This window comes from Bactrocera neohumeralis, chromosome 2, assembly GCF_024586455.1.
Source record: "Bactrocera neohumeralis isolate Rockhampton chromosome 2, APGP_CSIRO_Bneo_wtdbg2-racon-allhic-juicebox.fasta_v2, whole genome shotgun sequence".
In the NCBI taxonomy this organism is placed as follows: Eukaryota; Metazoa; Arthropoda; class Insecta; order Diptera; family Tephritidae; genus Bactrocera; species Bactrocera neohumeralis.
In genome coordinates, this window is record NC_065919.1 from 64,928,100 (window position 1) to 64,952,912 (window position 24,813).

Genomic DNA, 24,813 nt, shown 5'->3' on the forward strand with positions numbered 1-24,813 from the left:
AATTTTTTTTTGAACTAGAACGACTGTAGTGACTTTCTTGACAAGGAAAGCTTTCTATGTGTTCCATGACACTTTTCTTTTCAGCATTAACGATTTTATTCGGCCGATTATCATGCCGTCCGCGCTGATCACTCAAACTATCTCCCGCCTTCAGTTTTTCAACTAAAATTTGTAGTCTTCGTTGTGTCACTTGAAAGGTATGACAAATCATTTGTTTGCACACTCTCACTTTTCTCTCATTGTGCTGTGGTAGAAAATAGTTCACAGTTAGATTTCGACGTGATGTATGAAACTTCTTTGCGGTTCTTTCAATTCGATTAAAGAGCGTAAAAAATTTGTTTGCTTGTCATAGTCCATTTGATAAAATTGAGAGAAATGCTTCTGAATAGTCTCCAATTTGAAGCTTGAGCACTGTAGATAACAAGCGCAGTTGAAACTCTGGTGAATACAAAAACAAAACTGATATTGCATTACAACGTTTTTCCACATTACCGTTTCTGAGCATTTTTTTTATGTACAACTTTTCCATTTCTTCCTGAATATGCTTCTCCACTATTTCTCAGCCTCTTATTACTTATATCTTTCCATTTTCATAATTATTTTTTGCACTTTTGAATGGTGCTCAACACCTCTAAATTTGCCATGATCACCAGCACTTAAAACGTTTTCCCACTCACTACTGACTTTGGGACGCAGCTCAATAGCTAAAAACTGATGGATATTGTAAAATTTTGCGCTCTCATGATACGGGAGAGCATTATTAACGGTAATTTGCAAAAAAACAGGATTGCCAAAAAATGTCACTTACAACGTTATTCGAGGCGATGATTCAGTTGTTAAAGTCAATTTCCGGAATGGCCTTCAATGCGCGTAACAATTCACGTTTAATGTCTTCAATTGACTCAAAACGGTTTCAGTTTGCTGAATAGCCAGAAGTCACCCGGAGCTAAATCAGACGAAAATGGTCGTTGCGGCCAGATATTGATTGAAAATTTGGCGAAAAACTCACGAAGAATCAATGCAGTATGCGACTTTGCATTATCATAGTGAAAAAACCAAGAGTTGTCAGCCCATAATTCCAGCCTCTTTTAGAAATAGCTTACCGCGAATGACGCATCAAAGAGTATTTCTTGTTGACAGTTTGGTCGGTTGAGAGGAATTCGAAATAATCGAAGAAAATTGTCAACATAACCTTGATTTTTGACCTCTTTTACTTTACAAGCACTACTTAATTCTTATTCGCTAATGTTTATCTTAGTTGAGTATCATTTTTACACTCGCATACAAAAACAAACAGCAATTTAAATAAGTTTGCCTCACTGTGCAGCTCTAGACGTATGAAGCGCTACAAACACACATAAATATAAAATAAGCCCGCATATTTCAATGAAAATCATAAAAAAATTAAAAATAAAATAATGTGAACATTTGTATATGTAAGAAAAAACTGCCTGAAACTGAAGCACGAAAAGTGCAGTGCAAAGTTGCTGTTGACTGCGCAATTTTACGCGCCGCTCGAGCCGCAGCCGCCCAACACCCGCTCTGTGCCTACTTTCGCATATCGCGGCTGACCTCTTCAGCAAATAAAACACAGTATTTTTATTCGAAATTAATTGGAGTATTTTTTTCAGTATCGCCAACAACAACAACCGCGGCTGTGAAGGACATCGCTGCCACCACCGTAGCCGCCGTCAGCGCTGCCACCTCGTGCTCCACTCCAATTCAATTGTAGAACGCGCTGACCATTAGCCCATTTACCCCAATCCGAGCACAATATATTGCAGCAAAAGCAATACACTTGCAGTTCGCATGTTAAACTGAGCAACTGGCCCGAACACTGCATATTGAGCACTTGGCCTCAAGTGGACGGCGTTTGGCCAGCAGCTGTAACTATAGTAACGCGTGTAGGCTCGACGCAATGGAAGAGTAGCTTGATGGCAAAGCCGACAATTTAAAATATGAAAATCATGAAAAAAGACATTTATATATAAATACAGCACAAAAACAATAAAAACTGCTCGGAAAGGAGTAGAGAGTAAATATAATTTATATAATAAATAAAGGCATACATTTATATTATGTAATGAATGCAGTAAAAGAATACGTGGAAAACATGAAAATTTACCTTGCTTCGTGAGTAGGTGAGATATGTATAGGAAAGCGGGTAGCTTTCAATTAACGGGTTTTATTGCGACATGAAGACGCAGCTAATTATAAATACATCTTCCGAGGGAATGAAGGTGTTAATTGTATTAAATTTGAAGGGGGTTATAACGGGCGATCCAAGTAGAGGTACTTTTTCAATAGCCTTTTCTTGACAGATCACGCGCGAGTCGTGTCAAACTGTCATGTTATTTTTCTTCAGTATTGTTTAGCATTTCATCATGGAGAGTCTTACGTCTGAACAAAGTTTACAAATCGTTTAACTTTATTGTATTTTGCGCGCTGCGATCAACTTATGATTAACATAAGTTCGGCCCAAAATAACAACGGTTTGGTATGGTTTGAGGGCCAGTGGAATCATCGGCCCACATTTTTTCAAAATTGATGCCGGTGAGAACGTAACCTTCAATGGCGACCGTTATCGCGCCATGATATCCGACAATTTGGTGTCTGAAAGTAAATTAAAGCTCGTGATCTCTGCGACATATGATTTCAACAATACGGCACCACTTCCCACACATCGCATCAATCAATGAATTTATTGAGAGAACACTTCGGTGAGCAGATAATTTTCCGTTTTGGGCCGGTCGATTGGCCACCGTTAGAGTTTTTCCTGTTAGGATATGTAAAGTCTATGCGAGCAATCCCACTTCAATTCAATTGGAACAAAACATAACCCGTGTCATTTGCCAGTTACCAGTCGAAAAGGTAAGTTAAAGGAGTCATCGAAAATTAGACTCAACGGAGACGTAGCCGCGACCATCACTTGAAAGATATAATCTTCAAAAAATAAATGCCACAGAATGTTCTTTCGAATGATAATAAACTTTCCTAATTAAATTTGAAGTTTCTGTGTTTTTTCTTAAAAAAAAAAAAGCAGGGAACCTCGAAATGGTTCACCCTTCATTCTAGGCGTACCTATTTGAAAAAAATATTTGGACATTATCTTAACAAATTCTACCATCAAAGCAGTAGTAGATGTGCAGTTGCGAAGTATTCACTTTGATAACCGAGCCCCTACGCTGGCTTTGAGCTCGCTGACTATGTGTTCATTACTAATCAAGGAGTGTATGATTAGCAATAGCTTCAAGTTTCAAGCTTCTTTCATATACGAATTGTATGCGTGCTCAGACACAGTGGAATCACCGGAATCTGAAAAGCCGATGAGCTTGCTAGAGAACGCACTCATTCCCCAATTTCATTAAATTGGCAGCGAATCAGTTTTCCGAAGACTTCTTGACCTTCGTACTTTCTGGCCTAGAGTGAACCGTAAGAGGTCCTCCGAACTGCTGGCTCTAAGCAGCAGTTAAAGGTATACTAACGGGACACTGTTCAATAGGTTCACATGCGGTACGACTCTTTTTGCCAAAGTAGAATGAAGAAAGGCGAAATGGAATCATCTTGTCACTTCCTTTGGCTTTTGCCAGACTGAGCTTGAATTATCTCGCTAGACACGCTTTTGGCGAACTTAGCGAAGTTGCTGCCTTAATAAATTTGTAGTAAACTCAAAACTCTTCGTCGATCTGTGAGGATCTGGTGATCCACCCTTAGGAGTTTATGGGTAACAAAAAGGACGAATATCTGTCCAAGTGACAATCATCGATTTGGGTTCAATCTTGTGACCAAGCTACTCCTAACCTAACCTCAGACCTCCCGCCTCTTAAATGTGCTGTATGAGCACATTCAAAAAGAATTCGAATTTTATGGAAAAAAGTGACGTCTTCACCAACTAACATTTTAACAAAAAAAAATGTTTAAAACTATTCGATTTCATTTCAGTTTCAAGTGTTAATAAACCTATTTGTGATGAGTCTTCCCCAATCAATCAAATCTTTTCGATGACACTTTCATTTCCATACAAACATTTATTTTCAAGGATTCAATTACTTTTTCTCAGTTGCTTTCTTTACTTGTTTCTACAAATTAATATCCTGTGTGTGTAAATATGTGTTGCTATATGTAGGGATATGTTCAAAATGTTAGGTTTTCACATGATAACTCATTCACATCAAATAGGTATATTCAAAATTAAGAAAATAAAAAGAAAACTTAAAATTAAAACACAAAAATATTGTTGATTCAAGAATTAAACGTCTCAGCTCTCTGTCATAACTTTTTTCACATGTTTTGGGCAGTAAACTGAAGTCAAATTATTTTTTCAATACAAGTATTACAAAATAAGATCTATCGTTGGTAACTATTTAATCAAGGTTTGATATAAAATGAGATCGATGTATCGGTGCCATTGATAATGACAAGTGGATCACTTATAACAACGTCAAGAAAAACCGTCACGGTAAGCGGTTAGCCAGAAATTATCTACTGAGACCAACTCCCTTACTCCTTGGGTCTGTACTGTCAATTGGACTATCTGAAGGAAATAATCGTCCAGAAGCAGTCAGTTTTGGCCTATAAGAAAGAAATTGTGTTCAAATAGGACCATGCTTGGCAACAAATAGATGCGTATGACTCACCAGTCGGGACCTGGCAACAAGTCACTGGTTGTTGTCTATGGCGAATAATTTTGCTGATGAGAAACTCTCTTTAAGAGATGCCCTTGAAATTCGACTGTCAAATTTTGCCACAAAAGATTTGAGTTCTAATTAGTTGGCCAACGAGTTATGTAATAAAAAGGATCATACTAACTATGATAAATAAAAACTTCAACCAACTGCAGAACTGATGGATTTCTTTTTACAAGACCAATTGAAAGGTTCCACTAGTTGTTTTTGCAATTAATAACTCGTACAATGAGGGAGAAATTTTAAGCCAACCGCTAGGAGAGATGCGCTTAGTAATGAGGTTAAAGTCGGCACAACACCATAAGACTTGGGAACGTAATATACAATTTTTGAACAGATCTCAGTCTTGGTGTCCGTAAGATGTTTTTTGATATCATATAACTTAAATTCACATGTCCATTTTCCACGGGGTTAACCCCTAAACTACTGAACCGATTTTAGTAAAATTTAGCACACGGTGTCCAGTTTGATCGAACTTAAAACATAGGATAGTTCATACCTCAATTAATTATGTTAATATTAAAACACCTAATCAATATAAAAAACCTTACTAGCACTTATAAAAGATTGCTCCAAATTAAGGCATGAAATAGTAACGGTCGCCATTGGTAGTTACGTTCTCGACGGCATCATTTTTGAAGAAATCTGTACCGATGATTCCGACGGCTTACAAACCACACAAAACCGTTGGTTTTTTCTTGATAAAATGGCAACTCTTGAATCACTTCAGGTTGCTTCCTAATACGCCAATTTTGCTTGTTTACATACTCATTGAGCCAGAAATGGATCTCATCGCTGAACAAAATTTGGCTCGAAAACGACGAATATTCTTGGAACTTTTCAAGAGCCCATAGAGCGAAGCGATGTCGCTTGGGAAGGTCGAGCGGCTACAGTTCTTGCACAAGCTGTGTTTTGTACGCTTTCAATTTAAGATATCGACGTAAGATGCGCCAGTTCGTTCCATATGTCAGCCCGAGTTTGCTGTGAACGGTGCCGAATCGATTCCTCATAGTATATTTAGTCAAATATTATCCAATAATGAATGCTAGGTCTTAAGATGGGTGATGGTGTTGACACGACTAACGCGATATCTGGAATTAAGTTAGCCACAAGAACGCAAAACATTTCTGTCGGTAAATAGGTCTTATTGAGACCATTCTTTTTTTGTTTGTAGATCATTATAATTTCTTAATACTTCAGATTATAAAGTCAAATAAGCTCATACTAATCAAAATACATTTACTTTAGGACATTTGCACGACTACTGATCTTTAACATTTAACATTAACAGTTAACCTTTCTTTATATTAGGTGCAAAAGTGAGAGTTTGATAGTGTTAAACGAAGTGGCATTAATATGTTTTGAGAAAAGTTCCTTGACAGCTTATCGAGCCTGCATAGGTCAGTTAATAAAAAATCAGGGGACAGAGGTTGACTAAAAGTACAATTCTGCAGGAAACTGCAACCAAGAAACTCCGTGCTAGGCTTCCAAATACACAAATTCAAATTAATTTAACAGTGTGTAACAAAAGTTAAACACACTAAGTTACCATAAATCGCATAATGGGACAATGCGAGCATTTTTGGTCTGGTGCACTGCTAACTACCAACACTTAACACCCGCGCACCCCACCTACACGAGTGTGTTGTTCAAGGCGTTAAACAGCTCATTGAGCACAATTTGAAAACTGATTGGAAATTCTTGTACTAAACCTTGCAACGGTAAATGTTAACCGCAGCTTGTGCCGAGAGACTGCAACAAACGCCAAACAGAAACAAAAGCAAAACAAGAAAAAATGAGAAATCAAGGAGGCGCAAGTCAAGTCAAGTCATTAAGTCACATATTTTCAAATCACAAGTGAAGCGAGCGCCATTTCGCCATTCACTTTGACGCAATCGCAGCATTTAGCCCTTTGCAGTTGCATTTGGTGCTCGTTGCTGTTGTTGCATGCACCGCAGTTGCATATTTGGATTTTGCATGCACTTTGGTGGCATATTAATTTCTCCATTGTTTCGCTGTTTGTTTGTGAGCGCATTGTAACGCTTCACTTGCGCAGCACTGACGCCATTGACGGTGGCAAATTGACAAAGCTAATCACGCCGATTGAAAGGAGCCGAGTCCTTGTGTTTTAGAATTTACAAATCGTGGCATAAGCGGAGGCTCAGAGGGGTACAGGTGGGTGTTCGTTGCATGCAAAGTTCGCACTTGCGACAAAAGCAGCAGAAAAATACAAAAACAAAAACGAAATAACAACAACAATCGTTTAGCTTTTGCAACGATTTAATAGAAAGCAATTGCACATGTGGGTGTGTGTATGTATTTGTGTGTGTGTGTATGAACACAATTGAGACTGCTCGAGTTCTTCCACCATTAGTAGAAATAAAAAAACACTTTGACGTCATATCAAAATGAGTTTTAGCTTCGCAAGAGTTTTCTTAATATTGTTGAAATACACAAATACATACACATATATTCATATATACATATATATGTATGGAGATTAGGGTGTTCGTTATTTCTGAGTTGACTTTTTTCAACACTCCCTCTGAAATCTTAGTTTTTGATAAAATGCAATGAAAATAAAAACACTTAAACTTCAAATTTAATGGCGAACGTTTATTATCATTCGAAAGAATATTCTTTTGCATTTATTTAATGAAATATATTCAAGATATTGGCCGCGGCCACATCTCAGATGGTCCATGCGTTGAGTCCAATTTTCCATGACTCTTTCGAGCATTTGGACTGGCAACTGGGGAATTACACTCATGATTTTTTCCTCCAAGTTCTAAATCCAAGCAGAATTTTCCGCATAGACTTTAGACTTTATATATCCCCACAGGAATAAGTCTAACGGTGTGATATAATACGGTCTTGGTGGCCAATCGACCGGCCAAAAACGTGAAATGATCTGCTCACCGAAGTGTTTTCTCAATAAATCCATTGATTGATGTAATGTGTGGGAAGTGGCGCCACCTTGTCGCCGAGATCACGAGCTTCAATTTCATGCATCAAATAGTCGGTTACCATGGCGCGATAACGGTGTCCATTGACGGTTACGTTCGTTGGATTTTCTGGATGATATGGCAGCTCTTGAATCTCTACAGGTTGCTCTTCATCCCAAATGCGGCAATTTTGCTTGTTACATACCCATTGAGCCAGAAATGGGCCTCATCGTTGAACAAAATTTCGAAGGTCCGAGCGGCTTCAGTTCTTGCACAAGCTGTATTTTGCACGCTTTGAATTTAAGATCTCGAGGTAAAATGCGCCAAGTGGTTCCTTATCCATCCGAGTTGCTGCGAAAGGCGCCCAATCAACTCTCCACGGTCTTCGTGTACACTCTCAGCTACGGCTGCTATATTTTCTTCTTTACGCACTGCACGTGGTCTATTCGGTCGAATATTATCCAAAAATTAATGCTGGGTCTCAAGATTGAAAAAGAAGGTGTAAGGTGCAACTGAATTCTCAAGGTATTTTTTTTAATGAAAATGCAATTTTATTGTAAGCAAATGGTTACAAATGAATTGTTGGAAGTACTACCCATCGCTAGTGACAACTCGTTCCAATCTTTTAGACAAAGCTTGAACAACATTGCGGTAAAAATGTTCATGTTTTGATGCTATCAATGAATCAAGCCATTTTTGATATCGTCTTTTGAGTGAAATTGTTTCTGCGTCAGACCTTTGGCCATCGAAGGGAATAAATAAAGAGCGGACGGTACAATATCTGGGGAATATAGCGGGAGAAGTAGGACTTCCCAAATAGGTTTTAACGGCTTTGCCATTCCGCAGAATAACTTTTTCGTGCCTCTCTGGGTATTGAGGTCATAGGGGACCCAAGCTACTTGTTTCTGAATCACACCCAGCGCATATAGTCTCTTTGAAATGGCTGACTTCCAATGCTGAAGCACGCTTCTTGCGTTTGACAGGGATCCTCATCGACCAATGCCTGCAATTCACCATTTTCGAAGGTTTTTGGCCTTCCTTTACGCGGACGCTATCGAAAACGAGGAACCGAGGAAATCAGCCACGGCACGCCTTGGAATAGCACCTTCGTAAACTTTTTCAAATACCCAATGTGTTTAAGTCACCAATTTCATTGACTGAAAGTAAATAACGATTATTTAGCAAAAAAATTGATCAAATTCGTACAACTGAAAGTATTTGACACGTCAACAAAGTCACTAATTTGGATATACATTTTCTTTTTCAAATGGCTAGGTTATCACGCTGTGGATAAAGCAAAATCGATCATCATTAACTGCTGGATCTAACTATTGACAAACTGAAGGAACTTATGCGCACTAATATATTCTAACACAAAAAGGATTTAGTGATTTTTTCCATAAATTTACTTCTTCAAAAGTCACACGCCATTAAAGTTATATGTATATCAAATGCACTCAGACTCAGGCTTCAGTAACTGAGCATGTACATATATGTATGTCATGTCGTATGAGCAACGCACAATTTATAAGACCTGAATGTTCAGTACATATTCATAACTTTAACTGCTTATAATTTTTACAGTAGCATTTTTATGAAAAAAGTTATTAAACCTTGTTTGAAGAGAAACATTTTTTTTCAAAGTTGTAGGTTAATTTGCATTAGAGATAAAAATTTCATTGCAAAGGATCAACAAATCGCTTCTAAAATATGCGGAAGAAGTAAAATTCACTCTTTATTCACTGTTAAGTTGAATATTTACGCGCAATTTTTTTAAAGCAAACACTGAAACTCTGGCGGGCGTTTCCAAAATACAAACCAACTTGGGAAATAACGCACACCCTAATATATACATACATATAGCATACCTTATTTTTACCTCTGCATAAGTTTTTCCAGCGCAAGTGTGTTCTTGCCACTCAATACAACCTGCAATTCAATTATTTTTCCAACTTAATTTCTTCGCTTTCTTTACACTCTTCAATTTGTTGAAATGAAAAGCAAAGGATAGAAGAGAAAATTAAAAACATCATCAATCAGCTGGAGAGAATCAACACTTCAAATGGAATCGTTCATTGATTCTGTGATTTTTTCCACAAATATTGCATACGTATATACACACATATGTATGTGATGTAGCTACAATAAATATATACACGTTTATACTATTATACTTATATATTTTATATATACCCTTTTTGTGGAAAAATTATACAAGCAAAAAGTACTCGAATTTTTCATACAGAATAGATTGAATCAATATTATTTATTGTTCGTTTGATGAGTTATGTATAAAATATATTTTATTTCTGGTGGTGGGCACATATTCATAGCTGTCTTAGAAATTCTCAGAGAATTTATAATCAAAATGGTGCGCATATTTCTAGCCTATCTTCTCCGAAGGACATCATATATCATTAGATTCATTTAGTTGTCTATATCACAACCAGTCATTTTATTTTTGAGATTTTCTCTTTATATTGGCATTTACACTCAAATTTGATGTGTATGTCTGACGATTTTTTCCATTTAAGGGGGTATTCTGGTTTAGAAATTCGAAAAAACATCGATTTTTTTTGCATATTTTTATAATATAACCCTTTAAGAAAATGTCTCTAAGAGGATTTTTCGCAATTCAAATTATTTTCCGAGTTACAGCACATTTTGTGACTCCGACTCCGACTGCGCGCAACTAGTTCTCAAACTTTATGCGCGTTTTTCTCATAACTACTTTTCTAGAAACGGTGTGCATGATATCTCAAGTTTACTACTTAACTGACATTATAGTATCGCACTACGAAGAGCTTTCGATTTTTTTTTTTTTTTTAAATTCCGAACCACAAAAATACAGGGAAAATACGAAACTTTTTTTTCAAATCTCCACCATTTTGTAAAAAACAAAATTTTTTTCAAAAACGTTTCGTAGTGTGATAACTACACTTTTACTCTTCACGGATTTTGCATAAATTTTCATTTTAGGCCACGGAAAGGATTTATATCCTGCACACCAGGACAAGCCATTGTTTCATCAGTCTCTACTTCGCCGACCTGCAGTTTTTTTAAATTTAATTTTTTTCTTATATTATTTATGTTTTATATTCTTAGAATATCAATAAAAAGCATGTAAAAAATGGATAGTCAAAATAATTTTTGATTTTTTTTATCGCGTCAAAAAAATACCTAAAATTCGGGCTTCTAAACCAGAATACCCCCTTAACAAATTGCTGGAAATTTCGTTTTTCCGATGGGCCCACGACTGCGTAGTTTTTTCTTGTGAACATCTAAGAGATGGCAATAGACTCAACAAACTCTTGTGGATCGACTTAACAATTTTAGTTAATGTTTTAGGTGTGACCTGGCCGACCGCCGGACAGCCTGTTCGCGTCGGATGCAAACAGTTGTCAAACACACACTAATTCGAATTTTCATGAATTACCCCGATCCCGATATTTTAGTAAGTACATACATACATATAATATGAAATTGATCAACATCTTAGCTTAGCCACAACATACCCAAATTAGGTAAAAAGTTACATGTTTATAAGAAATTCGTATTCAATCTTTTCTATGTAGCCTCTTAGTAGACGAGGACAAGTAAATAGCAATCTAATATTGCAAAGCCTTAACAATTTCCACAAACCACTTTATACAATTTACAATGAGTAGACTTTGAAAACCTTGAAGATGAAATTTTGTTGGAATATTTCAGTAATTAAAAATCAAATTTTGATAATATATTTGGATATTTTATACAAAGACGCAATTAGATCATCACAAACCCATTTAAAGCTAGATCTTAATGACTTATGTACATTTATAATAGCGAGACTTAATTATATACGTTTACTTACGGCAATTATATGCATGTACTTACTTACAAACATATATACGAGTATGTAGTATGCTTAGTATGTGCGTACTATAAGTACATACATACATAATTATTTGAATTTTTTTAGATTTCAAAATATCTCATGATTGTTATACCAGAATAACAATATGAAAATATTTTTTTTCTATCACAATGTACGTACGTATGTATGTATTTTGGATTGAGCTACCCGATTTGTGCGTTGCAATGGGTAATGAAGCGATAAATATTCTTTCCAGTTTAATTCGTTTTACAGTTGATACTCATATTTACACCAGCAGCTCTTTGGTTCTGTGCAATTATTGAGTTCATAATTGTATAACCAATAAAAAAGTAATTGTAATAATCATAGTTTTACTTTTCAATTTCTAAATTGAATATTTTTATTATCTATAATATTGTCGTATAACTTTTTTTTATAGAACTAGTAGCATTGCCGAAAATCAATATAAATTTTTTAACCCTTAAAATTCAATCATGCCCCCTCCTTCCTTTTCCCGATATCAGATAACCCATAAATTATTATTTTTTTAATATTTGTTATTTCTTCTCTCCTTTTCGACGCATTTCTAACTACTATAAATTCCTTTCTTTTGTTATAATACCATAATTAAAGGCTCTCCACTAGTCTAAATAGAAAGAGTACTTCTAACTATGTAGATAAATCAAAAATATATTACGTCTAAAAAGAAACAAGTAAGGAAGAGTTAAGTTCGGGTGCAACCGAAGCGATTTTTGCCACTTGCACGAATCAAAGCCAGGGAAATCGGAATCCAAGTAATTTTATATATGTACATACATACTTATACATATACAACTCGTCCACTGACCAACATATTCGATATAAGATTTGTTAGAAAAATGAAAAATCACTATATGTAGTAGTATATGGGAGCAGATATGGAAGGAACAATGCATGACAATAATTAACATGCCGTTTTATATCAAAAACCGGAGGGTTTATGAAGTACTACTACAATCAATCATGATCCAATTGTAATAATATTAACATGCCACATATCAAAAAACTTGTTCTTTAATTTTCATTGAGATTGGCCGATAAATGCGGTATAAAGCCACCCGGAAGTTCGAAAATCTTTATAATAGGTATACGGGGGCTCAGGAAATATTGACCCGATTCAACACACTTTTAATACACAGAGATATCATTATCCGGAAAAGATTTTCTCTGAATTTCAATTGTATCCCTTACATTGACCGATATTTTCGGTCAAAAGTCAACTATGGATACTGGGGTCCACATATTCAGTACCTATGCGGTTGAACACTTTTTGGTGGATTTCGTTTGGTTGTGAAATTTGACTTATTATTGTAGTATTTCTATAATATAATTTTATGTGTTCAGCAAACATTTAGGTTTGAGTCAAATTACAGTTGCTCTGAATTCGGGGGCAACCGTAATACTCAAGTCTCCATAATGCTTTCAAAAAATAGTTGGACTGGAGAGTTATAGCCTTTTCAACAGATCTTTCATTATTTATGCGGCAGCTATATTCATTCTCGATTTCAAAAAAAATAAATAAAAATCCCGGTAAAAGTTCTAAGTTCTAAGTCAACTTGGGTACTATATGTAGGTTCCCAAAAAATTAAGTAAATATAATTGAAGCAGAGTGAAGTTTTTCAAAGTTTAAAGAACTATTTTTCATTGCTTAATGGGTGCAAATACATATGTATATACATATGTACATAGAGTATATATTATATAAAAACACATACAAATATACCTCTATATTTAAACATATGGTAGACTTCATGTCTGACTACGAGTTTGTCAAAGCCGGTACCATTGAATTCTAGGTTAATGGTGCATACTTACTCGCATATACATACATATGTATGTATGTATGCGCATATGTATCTGGGTATGTGTTGCTATTATGTCAGCGTCGACCAGGTTTTTTGCCGCGGCTTTTTTTATAATTTTTATGTGGCAATTTTTGCCTATAAAAACTTCAACCAGACATACTTATTCTAAATCAGATACCTTATATGCACACATATTTTATGTATATATGTATGTAGAGTACATATGTATGTAATTGAGTAATAACAACAAAGTTGACCTAACTATAAAAGCCCATGCAATTTGTTTTGTTCGAAATAGTCGTGAGTCAAATGCGTGGAAAATAAAACGGTACAGCGAATATAAAGTAAACGCGCGTAAAATTTTTTTTTTAAGTTTTTAAAGGAAATTATATACATAAATTGCCAAAATATGTTAATACCGAGATTTCTAATAATACCGCTAACAATTGTGTTTTGTGTTCAAATCAGTGTAAGCATTTAAATTATTTGTGAATAATTAAATAAATTTACGTTATTAAATATAACAAAACACAAATGTGTAAATATATATGTACATGCATTGTGAGAAAAAAGTGCTATAAAATTATAAAATAAAACTCAAAATATTTAATTATTTATCAATATTTATTTTGTCACCTTCACAGTAATCCAAAAAAACAATGAGCATCACCCTGATTTTTGAACGCCTTTGTCGTAGTTTTTTTGGTTTCGGCTTAATTTCCCTCATTCCGATGATTGTTGACTGTTTGCATGTCAAACTCATAAACCCATTCTCACGGGCAGTTATAATGTTCTCCATGAATGTGGGATCGGAATTCGCCTGATCAAGCATGTCCAAAGAAACCTGTTTGCGGTACTATTTTTGTAAAAAAATTCAGCTTTATCATAGACTTCTGTTTTTGATAAAACTGAATAACCGTAAGTCTTTTCCAACATTCGCAACGATTCCGCACACGAAATTTAGTTAGAAATACAAAATTTGAGACAAATTCTTTCTTCAATATTTTTATCCATTGTAAAAATCGAAACGCACCACTGAGGTGTACCGACTTAGGAAGCTGCTGTAAACGCGATGGTTGACAGATTGGGGTACCAGATCAAAATCCTCTATTTCATGGATGAAAAAGTAATTAATATGGCTCTAAAACCCATTCACTATTCACTGTAACATTATTGCCTGTTTCATTGTTGAAGAAATATAGTCCAATGGCGACATTTTGAGGATGTAGTTAAGAGCTATCTTCGTTCAAAATGCAACAGTTTTGTTTATTAACATCTCCATTCAACCAAAAGCGAGCTTCATCGTTATACAAAATTTTCTAGTAAAAACGTACATCTGGTGTTAGGCCAATTCATCGAACGTGTGAGGCGTTTGATGGTCGGCCGACTTCAGTTCTAGTACGATTTGAATGCGCGAAAACTAAGATTCTTCCGCAAAATATTGAGTAAGGCGGATGGGCCCAGCTCTAATTGTTGCGTGCGATGGCGGATGGATTTATTCGGGCCTTCTTCGATACACTGCTTCACAGCAAATATAGATAAAGTGCGCACTGTAAGGTGTCTCTTAGGAAGCGCGCTAGACTACTAGAGTGGTGTCAACGTTTCACCCAAAGTTTCAAAGTGATGCTACCATTACTGTTTTTTACAATGGAAAAAGGTGAACTTCGTTTTCTGCTGAAACATTGCTTCCTGATAGATGGATATTATGTCGTACGATGAAGTCATATTTTCATTCAAAAACGTTCTCTGATTATTAGTCCATAAGCTTTTCTGCCCCTATATGGTGTCCAAATGTTGTTCTTGAGGGACTCAAGTAGTCATATTCGAACAAAGAAATGAAAAATAATATGAAATAATGGCTTTAATAAAAATAGTACGAGCTAAAACAAAAAAAAAAAAATACAATACTTACAGTTAAAACCAGAAGATAACTGTTTTTTGAGCTGCTACAATATATGAGTGTTCAAAAACTATTGTCCAGTTAGCAAAAATGAAGCTAACGAATACTTAACCAACTCAGTTGGTACCTATGGTCGTATGCTTTCCGTAATAAACGTGTGTCAACGAAGTTTCACCCTAAAGTGTTTGATCTTATCAACGGAACCCTTGTATAAGTGTCTCTCAGACGCTCTCGAAAGATTTAATAATGTGTTGATTATAACGTGGATTACGGTGTCCAATCTTCCCAATAGCAGAGATGACGAAAACTGCATCACTGTAGGAGCTTTCTGAATTGATCAAAAGTACTTTGAGGATTGATTATAATAGTAACCCCTCTCTATTAAAAGTCAAATCTAAATATACAGTTGTAGATAAAATTCCAAGATAATAATTTGTTTTTCATCATCACAGCTGCTCACGCCCGTAAAAGCAGTACCGATTTCCGAACACGAGGAAGCTTCTCGAAGACTTTACAAAGCGCACGGATTTTGTGTTGAAAACAGCTCTACGCCCACGTCAATGGACAAGGAGTACCAGAGTGCCGAACGAAAAGCCGCCGCCTACATACGCTGCATAGCTAGTAACATGGGTTTATGGACCGATGGCAGTGGCTACCAAGCCAAGCGCGTAGCGAAATTCTTCATTAAAGAGCACAATGGGAACGAAGTGATGACCGTAGTGGACTACTGTAATCAAAAACATCAGCAAACAGATTTGGATTTATGGGCTTACGAGGCGTATCGTTGTGCGACAGCAGGACAAATGGGCATTTGGCTGCGAGAGTACGTAGTGAGTGCGAAATTATGAGAGAAACCAAATTTATGTTCGTATATGGTATACATATGTACATATATATTTGCTGATATTACATGTTTACATACATACTTTCATGTATTATAGATTTTCTTACGATTAAAATCATATTTATTACAGTTCACTGATTTTCGAAATTGATTTGTAATAAATGTATGTGCATATAACTATACCACAAACAACAAATATTTTATTTTTACACAAACAGATGTGCTTGCTTATCAGCAAATAAACAACAAACGTAAGTATGTATATATGTATGTGTGTGCGAAGCAATTCAAGCGACATGATTTCCCACACGCCGCTCTTCCAATTTGCGACCGACATCCTCCTTGAACCACTGACCCACCCGACTGTTTAGCACACACTTGAAGGCCCTGTAACACCACTTGAGGGTCGGCTCATTCTGTGCATTCCGATTGCAATCGCTCAATATCGGCACCAACACTTCCGTATTCGCCTTATCGCGATAAAGGGCCGCTATATGTTCGACGTTGAAACCGGTGCGATCATTCCACAATTTCAACTCTGTCCAAATGCAGTGCACATAACGCTGGACCGGCTCCTCGTCCGGATAATCAAAGTTGTCGAAGCGACGCTGATAGGAGGCGGCCAAACGCTCACGCTGGAAACAACGCTCGCCGGCGCTTAAGAAATCATCCTCCGTCTTCTCCTCGTAATCGGCGTTGATCTGTCACACAAACATTGGCGATCGCACAAAAAAGACAGACGGTGAACATTGCAATTAAATTAAATTGTTACGGTGCGATTATGTGACTACTTACGTGCGCGAATAATGCAGCAAAGAGAATAATGAAAACGAACGCTGTACACTTCATTGCTTGTGGCATTGTCCAAGTTCAGATTGCAACTGAGAAGTGTAAAGTCACCGCTGGAGCCGTTGGATGTCAAAACCATAAACAGTGCATGCTGTCTGTATGTAAATATGGATGAGCGAGTGCAGTTCACACGAAGCAAAGGCGTATCACTTAATCGCTAGCTAAAAATAAAACTGAATTCCGCTCGAGATTTGGATTTGTGTGTAGGGAACAAGAAATATTAATAAGGGATTTACTATCATCGGCTCAAGGGTTAATCTTGTACTTCCTACATAATAAGTTGAGTTGCTATGCGAAAATGAGAGCTTCGAAAACACAGATAAGATTTTTCTTTTCTGAGTTCTAAATTATCTGTTTATAAACCCAACAATTTTCCTTCAAAATGTGGTTGTCACATTTATTTCTTATTTATACATATATTTTCAGTCCCATTATGTAATAGAAAGCTTTGGTTGCACTGAAATTAGAATACCCTTCACAAATAAAGAAGTTTCCAAACAAGAACTGGATTTTGTCGTTCAGTTTGTATGGTGGTCCGATATCGGTGAATCTGTTACCGAGACCGTGGAGAGTCGATTTGGTGCCGTTCGCAGCAAGTCGGACTGATGTATGGAACGTCTAGGCCTATTTTACGTTGAGATCTTAATTTGAAAGCATACAGTGATACCTTCCCAAGCGGCATCGCTTCGTTCCAAGAAGATCCGACGTTTTCCTGCCAAATTTTGTTTAGCGAAATTTATCACATTTGGTACAAAAAGCAACCTTAAGAGATTCAAGAACTGCCATTTCATCCTGAAAACACAGCGGTTAGAGTATGGCATGTGGGCCGTCGGAATCATCGGTTCATATTTCTTCAAAAATCAGGCAACATTTTGAACGTAATCGCCGTCGTCGTCGTCGTATTTGCTGCCTGAAATTGAAAATTGTGATCTTAAACTCCTGCATAGAAAGGCAGGCCAACGCGCGATCTAACCAAAGCAAGAGTGTTTCCTAAGTGGTTACATGGGTTTACGAGTTTCAAAAAATCGATTTTTCTATTGTCTACACCTCTAAAATATTGTCTTAAATTTTAAAGTTGATCTCGAGGCTAACCAGGCTAAATGCGCCGTCTTTAAACGCGTTTTTCTCGAAACTGTGTTTTTGAAGTCGGTTGGCAAAATATCTCGAGAACTACTCAACCGACATTCATAAACTTTTACACAGATCTTTGATATACAATTCTGAAAGTCTTGGACGAAGGATTTTTTTCAGTTATAACTATTTGAAAAAAAATGTCGAAAAATTTTACTGAAATTTTCATTTTTTTTTTGGAAAAATGTCTGCTCGTAATCCAATTAGTTTTTTTTCTTCGTCCAAGCTCTAAGTTAAGGTTTTAACTAAAATCCTGCCAAGGTGGGCGCATCCTTTTTTCCGAGGGGGAAAAGTCAAGTTAGAACATATTTTTAAACAACATAAAGTAAAATTTTTTTGGTCAAAAACCATTTTTTTCAATTTAAAAAAAAATTGTCAAATTTTACACTTTTTTTTGAAATTTTTTAGTTTATATAGAAGATAAATTATTAAAAAATATGAATCTCTTTGAATTTTGTGTTTCCGATATAAATTGGGACCTGCATCCTGCCCGCCGTCCGACAAATGCACATGCGAGATGCATCGGGCAATTGCTTCCCAAAGGCAGAATATCAAAGATTTCGTATCCAAAAAATTTGTGAATGATGTTTAAATATATAACTATAAACCCTAAAAATTTCGCTTTAATCAATTATTTCTTTCTCTCCCAAAAAAATTCTAAAAAAAAATCGATTTTTTGAAGGCTCTAAAGCAGGCGCCCCCTCAATATGTATAACGTTTTCACTATTTGATACAGACCTTTAGGCGATTTTGGCTCGTGACTATCATTGTATGCAGAATAAAATATTTAGATATTATTAAAATTATCGATAATTGTATATCGACATATTTTTTCCAGCTCTACTTTGTATCAGCTATTCCTTGTTTCTACTGCTTGCTTTGTCTACACATAGAGAACTTCAACCAAAAATTCATATTTAATTTAGCCTCAAAGATTGCTATCTTTCAAATAAGATAATTGCTAGAATTCATAAAAACACCGGTACTGTTTTAGATAATTCAACTGAATATATTTTAAATGGCTGTTGAAGAGAGAACAAATATACAAACCCATAGTTTCTAATTCGATCCAAAAAAATAACTAAAAATCAGCTTTAAATTAATTACAAAGTAACCTAACGTTATTACTATCTATAAATATATCATTAATTATTTTTTAACAACGTTTTGCCGGTCAGAATAATAATTGTTTCTAAAAGTAGTAGAAATCATTTATTGGTAGATATAAATGGTACAAATTATATATGAATAAGTCAGAATTTAACTTTCAAAGCTTTCGTGAAGCTGAACTCCATCGAAATAACTCATTGTTTTTATATATTTTCTTCTAATTATCAACGGCGCTGAGCCGCATTGCAGCTTGTTACATATACCGGTGCTTTTCCCATTACTTAATATGCACATCAGATAAGTACTAAATTTATTTATTGCCACATTTCTTAGAATAATTAGAAGTAACAAAACTGGTAATTAAAATAGTGCCTCAGAGCTACTGAGGCTATGAGATTATTTGTTTGCTTATTACATATGTATATATATCGATTCATATATACGTATGTACATTATATATATATATATATATACTTGTATATATATGTATATCAGGTCATAACTGACCTTATCTCGTAACTAATTTTTATATTTTGTATTGAATTTTATACACATACGTAAATACGAGTACAAATGAACATATGCGAGCACTTGCTTCAGTAGGCATGACCTACGAACATGTTCATTAGGGTGTACCAAAAATACGGTGGGGATTTAGCAAGGATATGGCAATAAAAGCAAAAATTGGCAAGCGTCAAATACCAATGATTTTATTTGATAGAGTTTTTAGTTGTTCGATAAGAAATAATTTGTTCAGTGCAAAACAGAAAAAAATAATCGATAGATTAAAACAGTTAAAAACCTTTAGCTGGAATGAAGCACACAGTTTAGATGTCTCAAATCAAACTTCTTCTTCTTCTTTACTGGCGTAGACACCGCTTACGCGATTATAGCCGAGTTAACAACAGCAGGCTGATTGCTAATTTTCATTGGGGTGTATTTTTACGTGCGGGTCCCAAGCCCAGCGTATAACCCTGTGCAAGGGATGTTTCGCCTTCTCACTTTCGCTCGCCTTCAAACTGATGTTCTTAAGCTACCCAAAGGATATTTGGTTAAAGACCGGAAGTAGTGAGCTGCTTGAGCCATGTGTAAAAGAATCGTTTCTGGCCACTCTCAAGTGAATGGCGATCAGAGAACTTTCCTTACTTTCGTGAACTTCTACACATGACTCCAACCTCAAATCAAGCTACACTGCAGCTAAATGACACTTCGAAGAGATTAAAACATATCGATGAAAAGGAGAAAAAGGGATATGCATAAACAGCTTTCCATCGTGTTTTTTAAGCTTGAAATATTACCCTGAAGCTTTCGAGAAATATTGCTGTAATGGCAGATATAAGTTCAGTGTCGTATTAGATACGTCAATCTATTTTACTAACTGTACTTAAGTGGTTAATTTTGTTATTACACTGAACAGCATTTGTCTTATAAGCCGGAAAATGTTATACACCATTGAAATGAGTTTGAAATGAGAGGAAACAGTGGAACGTGCCATTTTAGTTAAATGAATTTCATGAAATTGCAAAGAAATCTCGATCTGCGATTTTTCTAATATGGATAATAGCGACATGTTCGGGTTCGCCAAAATGCTAAGGTCCACGATCTTAAAGAAAAGAACACATTTTTTATTAATAACTGTTTACTTGTTTTTAATGTTACCCTTATAGTTATGCAACTGATTGACGCTCCCATATGTTATATGAATGTGTGTATGCGCATTTATATTGTGACAAAAAAGTACCCGAAAAGTGTAAATAAAACGCTAAATATTTAATTATTCATCAATATTGTTTGGTCGTCTTTAAAGTAATGACCACCAGATGTAATATACCGATGCCAACCATTTTTACAGTCTTCGAAACATTTTTCATAAGCACTTTTTGGGATGACCTTCTGCTCCTTAAGCGAAATTTGTTTTATCTCTTTGATCGACTGAGTCCGGGTTCCACGGAGCGACAATTTCAATTTGGGAAACAAGAAAAATTACGCGGAACCAAATCTGGTGAATACAGTATTTAATTAATGGTATACATTGCGTTTTTGGTTTTAAATTCAGTCACAATCGTGGCTTGATGCGATGGTGCAATATCATCGTGTAAAATCCATGAACTGTATGTACTTCCAGAATTCCGGGACTTTTCGACGAATGTTCTCACACAAACGCCGCAATACGACCAAATAGAACTCCTTATTGATCGTCTGTCCCTCTGGAATAAGTTCATGATGCACCAAACCACGAATATCGAAAGAAAACAATAAACATCTCCTTCATTCGTGAGCGTCTTTTCGTGGTCTGTTTGATTTCAGCTTAATTCCCCTTCATTCTGATCATTGTTGATTGTTTGTATGCCAAACTCATAAACCCATGTCTTGTCGGCAGTTATAAGGCTCTCCATGGACGTTGGATCGGAATTCGCACGATCAAGCATTTGGATATACAGAGATCTGTTTACGGCACTCTTTTTGAAAAAAATTCAGCATTATCGGGACGGGTCGAGCAAGAACGCGTTTCATATCCAAAAAATCCATCATAATTATTCGAAGGGACTCGCGAGTGATGTCCAACACTAGAGAGATGGCAATCTAACACTTGATTGATGCTTTTCACTGTTTTAATATTTTCGTCAGTTGAAGATGTCGAAGGTCGTCCAGCACGAGGCATGTCGCCAACGATCTCTCGATCTTCTCTGAAGGCTTTGTACCACTCGTAGGCTTGTGTTTTTGATAAAACTGAATAACCGTAAGTTTTTCCAACATTCACAACGATTACGCACACGAATTTGATTAGAAATACAAAATTTGAGGCAAATTCTATGTTCGATATTTTTTATTCATTGTAAAAATCGAAACGCACTACTGTGGTGTACCGACTTAAGCAGCTGCTGTAAACAAACTCTTTGACAGATCGCATTGATATTTGGCATAGTAACTAATTAAGGACAGTGCTACTAACTTAGCAAAATACATTTTTTTGAAATATCATTTACCCAGGGAGATTAAATTATAATTTACGGGTGGTTTTTTGTCACAATGTAAATACATACAGATTTATAAATATAAAGATATATGTATATATTTATAGACATACAGAACGAGAATATTACCGATTTGTACTTGTAATTATGAACAATTATATTTACATATATACATATATATACAAGTATATATACATTTCTAGAATGCAACTTAATTTTGTTTACATTTTCATTATATTTCAGTATAAAGTCACACACCAAAATGAAAGCAAAATATTAAGTAAGCGGTTGTTATACAAATAATTTATGGACCGATTCTATGATATACATACAGGTATGAATCACCACATGATTAGGTGAAGTCGTAGGAGTATTCTTCGCTACAAAGGTAACTCAGTATCCTGCTTAAGCAGCTGCGGACGTTATTCCTTTATAGTTCCAAAGTATGGATCACTAGACCCTTATAGGTGTAAAAATCGTTTTGGGCTTACCACCAATTTGTTAAACTTCTTCGCCAAGTTTGCCGAAAATGAGACTACAGAGATGTTGCGATTTCAATGTAGCAATAGCTCGACAATTGAGAAGGAATTGGTAATTTGCGCCCGACAAGATAGGTAACCTCACCTCATACAAGCCTATTGGTCGGTGTTCAATCAGAACACCTGCCATGGCAGTGAGATGAACCTTGCTAAGGGCAAGTAGGACCTCTTTTGGTTGTTGATCAGCACATGCCAGGCGGAAGTAAATAAATGCAATGCTAAAGCGCAACAAGACACCAATGGAACGGCTCGTTAATAATATGATGAAATTGGAGTGAAGGTGCTCACCCAGCAAGCTTCTTGGTTTTGTAGTTTCCGCAGTGACCAGCCACCCAAACAAGTTAGATGACAAGATAGCTTGATGCTACTGATAAGGAGGTCAAACACTCTTTGACTACACTTGAGGGCACTATCAGTGAATCTGAAGCTGATATTGATGGAGACCTCCTGACAAAAGGAACCCCCTCTGACAGCAAATGCCTGGTTATTAAAATATTTCTATACAGCTTCATTAGAAAATTAACCATAGGAATAAGAATCAGTTTATTAGGGAAAGAGAACGAAGAGGTTCCAGAAAACATAAAAAACTAGTTATGGTATACTCGACCGATTGCGACCAGAAGAGAGTAATGACATGTTGGAAGCTAAGTTTTGTTTTGACATCCCTTTAAACGTATGTGTACAAGTAAAAGAAATAATTTTCGAGTAAAGATATATTTTTCGCACAATAACCAATCACCTTTTTTTATTTAAAAACACTACTTGCTGCTTTTTTCGACGCTAGCTTGCACCAATTGTATGTTGTTCTTAAGGAAACAGTTAAAGCCACGATATGCCCGAACGCATGCGTCATCGCCAGCCTCAGAGGCTTCCTTTGCGCAGTTCTCAATAGCTCCGTGCGTAGCGTCTGAGTGATCGGCATTAGCGCCCTCCAGTTGGTGGTGTATCTTGTGCACATCGAAGCCCTTTGCCGCATCGAACAATTCGAACTTCTCCAAAACGCACTTCAAATAACAGTGAGTTTTCTCATCATCTGGAAAGCTCCACTGCTTGTATTTATCCACTAGATCCGAGGGAATACTCAACTTCGAGACACATTCATCGCGATAGCGTAACAAATCCTCATTGGTTTTGACCACATAATCGGAGTGACCGGCATGATCTGCGACGGCGAAGACCTAGAAACAACAACCGGAAATAATCGAACTGGTTAAAATAAATATGCATTCTTACTAACCACAGCCATGAGCAGCGACAGCAGAGCTAAGCAGAATTTCATATTTAGTTAATGTTGTCGGACGAGCTGCGTTGAGCGAAGTATTTGGAGCGACTGTTGAGCGGTGACAGCTCGCGCGCGGCTTTTATAGCTTGCGGTCTCCACAGGAAAAAGAGGCAAATGCAATTCTCGGCCAAAGTGATAATGTAAATGCACACCTCTATACTTATATTTATATAAAGAGAATATAAGCAAAGTGCATCTGGTACCAGATGCTGCTGGCACCGCCTTTTCGCCGACTTACCCTCTTTCTTTCCGCTTTTTATTGAGCTCAATCGGTATAATTTATGGTAAATACATTAAGTTTCCATTTCACTTAGTTACAAATTATGAAAATTATATTCGCAGCGAAGCAACTAACTCGGGTATATACATTAGGGTTTCATATTTACAGCATATACGAGTACCTCATCTTCTTGGCAGGCACTTAACACAGAGATGAGATAGAGGCACTATCTTGTCGCAGCAAGTATTATAGGTTTGCAAAAACAAAAGTAATATGTAAGTAATGACTGCGATATGCGAATATTTTATAAATACAGGGTGGTTCCTCTGGTATGACATCTTTTCAGGTAAAGGACGCGCTTATAACTGTAAAAGAAATCAGAACTCGTCAGCGTATTTATTTTAAGGTCTTCTTAATATTTCTGGAAGACTATTCTGCTCCAAGCAAAAAATCTACGAGTTGTCGAGAAATGTTTCTTGGAGTGTTCCCTTATTACAGTACTTAAATAATATCATGTAGAACTCGTTGGATTTGCGGTCTTTAGAATACATCAGGAGATTGTCCGAAATACTATTTTCTACTTCTAAATAAGATAAATGAAATGGAATTGTAAACAACAAATTGTAAGCACGT

The 24,813-nt window shown here is 36.1% G+C and overlaps 3 protein-coding genes and 1 long non-coding RNA gene across 4 annotated transcripts; 2 read left to right on the plus strand and 2 right to left on the minus strand.

Moving 5' to 3' along the window:
• The first annotated feature begins 13,638 nt into the window (after positions 1–13,638).
• Positions 13,639–16,198, plus strand: LOC126756852 (uncharacterized). Its single transcript, XM_050470277.1, has 2 exons — positions 13,639–13,799; positions 15,683–16,198. The coding sequence occupies exons 1-2, from the start codon at positions 13,740–13,742 to the stop codon at positions 16,076–16,078; spliced, it is 456 nt and encodes a 151-aa protein (XP_050326234.1). The 5' UTR covers positions 13,639–13,739; the 3' UTR covers positions 16,079–16,198.
• An 11-nt stretch (positions 16,199–16,209) lies between these two features.
• On the minus strand, positions 16,210–16,986 carry LOC126756836 (general odorant-binding protein 99a-like). The gene is made up of 2 exons (XM_050470252.1): positions 16,870–16,986; positions 16,210–16,775 (listed from the first exon to the last, which is right to left on the minus strand). The coding sequence occupies exons 1-2, from the start codon at positions 16,933–16,935 to the stop codon at positions 16,362–16,364; spliced, it is 480 nt and encodes a 159-aa protein (XP_050326209.1). The 5' UTR covers positions 16,936–16,986; the 3' UTR covers positions 16,210–16,361.
• A 5,397-nt stretch (positions 16,987–22,383) lies between these two features.
• On the plus strand, positions 22,384–23,497 carry LOC126756914 (uncharacterized). The gene is made up of 2 exons (XR_007666654.1): positions 22,384–22,419; positions 22,474–23,497. It is a non-coding gene; the product is annotated as an uncharacterized LOC126756914 (long non-coding RNA).
• LOC126756844 (general odorant-binding protein 99b) lies at positions 23,377–24,033 on the minus strand. Its single transcript, XM_050470264.1, has 2 exons — positions 23,916–24,033; positions 23,377–23,856 (listed from the first exon to the last, which is right to left on the minus strand). The coding sequence occupies exons 1-2, from the start codon at positions 23,955–23,957 to the stop codon at positions 23,437–23,439; spliced, it is 462 nt and encodes a 153-aa protein (XP_050326221.1). The 5' UTR covers positions 23,958–24,033; the 3' UTR covers positions 23,377–23,436.
• Positions 24,034–24,813: the final 780 nt, after the last annotated feature.

Bases quoted from the DNA above. Each gene is read 5' to 3' on its own strand.
- LOC126756836 (XM_050470252.1), bottom strand. From the start codon at position 16,935: ATGCCACAAGCAATGAAGTGTACAGCGTTCGTTTTCATTATTCTCTTT. The intron at 16,776-16,869 runs GTAAGTAGTCAC...TTTGTGTGACAG, and splicing joins TTGCTGCATTATTCGCGCAC to ATCAACGCCGATTACGAGGA.
- LOC126756852 (XM_050470277.1), top strand. From the start codon at position 13,740: ATGTTAATACCGAGATTTCTAATAATACCGCTAACAATTGTGTTTTGT. The intron at 13,800-15,682 runs GTAAGCATTTAA...TCATCATCACAG, and splicing joins TGTTTTGTGTTCAAATCAGT to CTGCTCACGCCCGTAAAAGC.
- LOC126756844 (XM_050470264.1), bottom strand. From the start codon at position 23,957: ATGAAATTCTGCTTAGCTCTGCTGTCGCTGCTCATGGCTGTG. The intron at 23,857-23,915 runs GTTAGTAAGAAT...TGTTGTTTCTAG, and splicing joins TGTCGCTGCTCATGGCTGTG to GTCTTCGCCGTCGCAGATCA.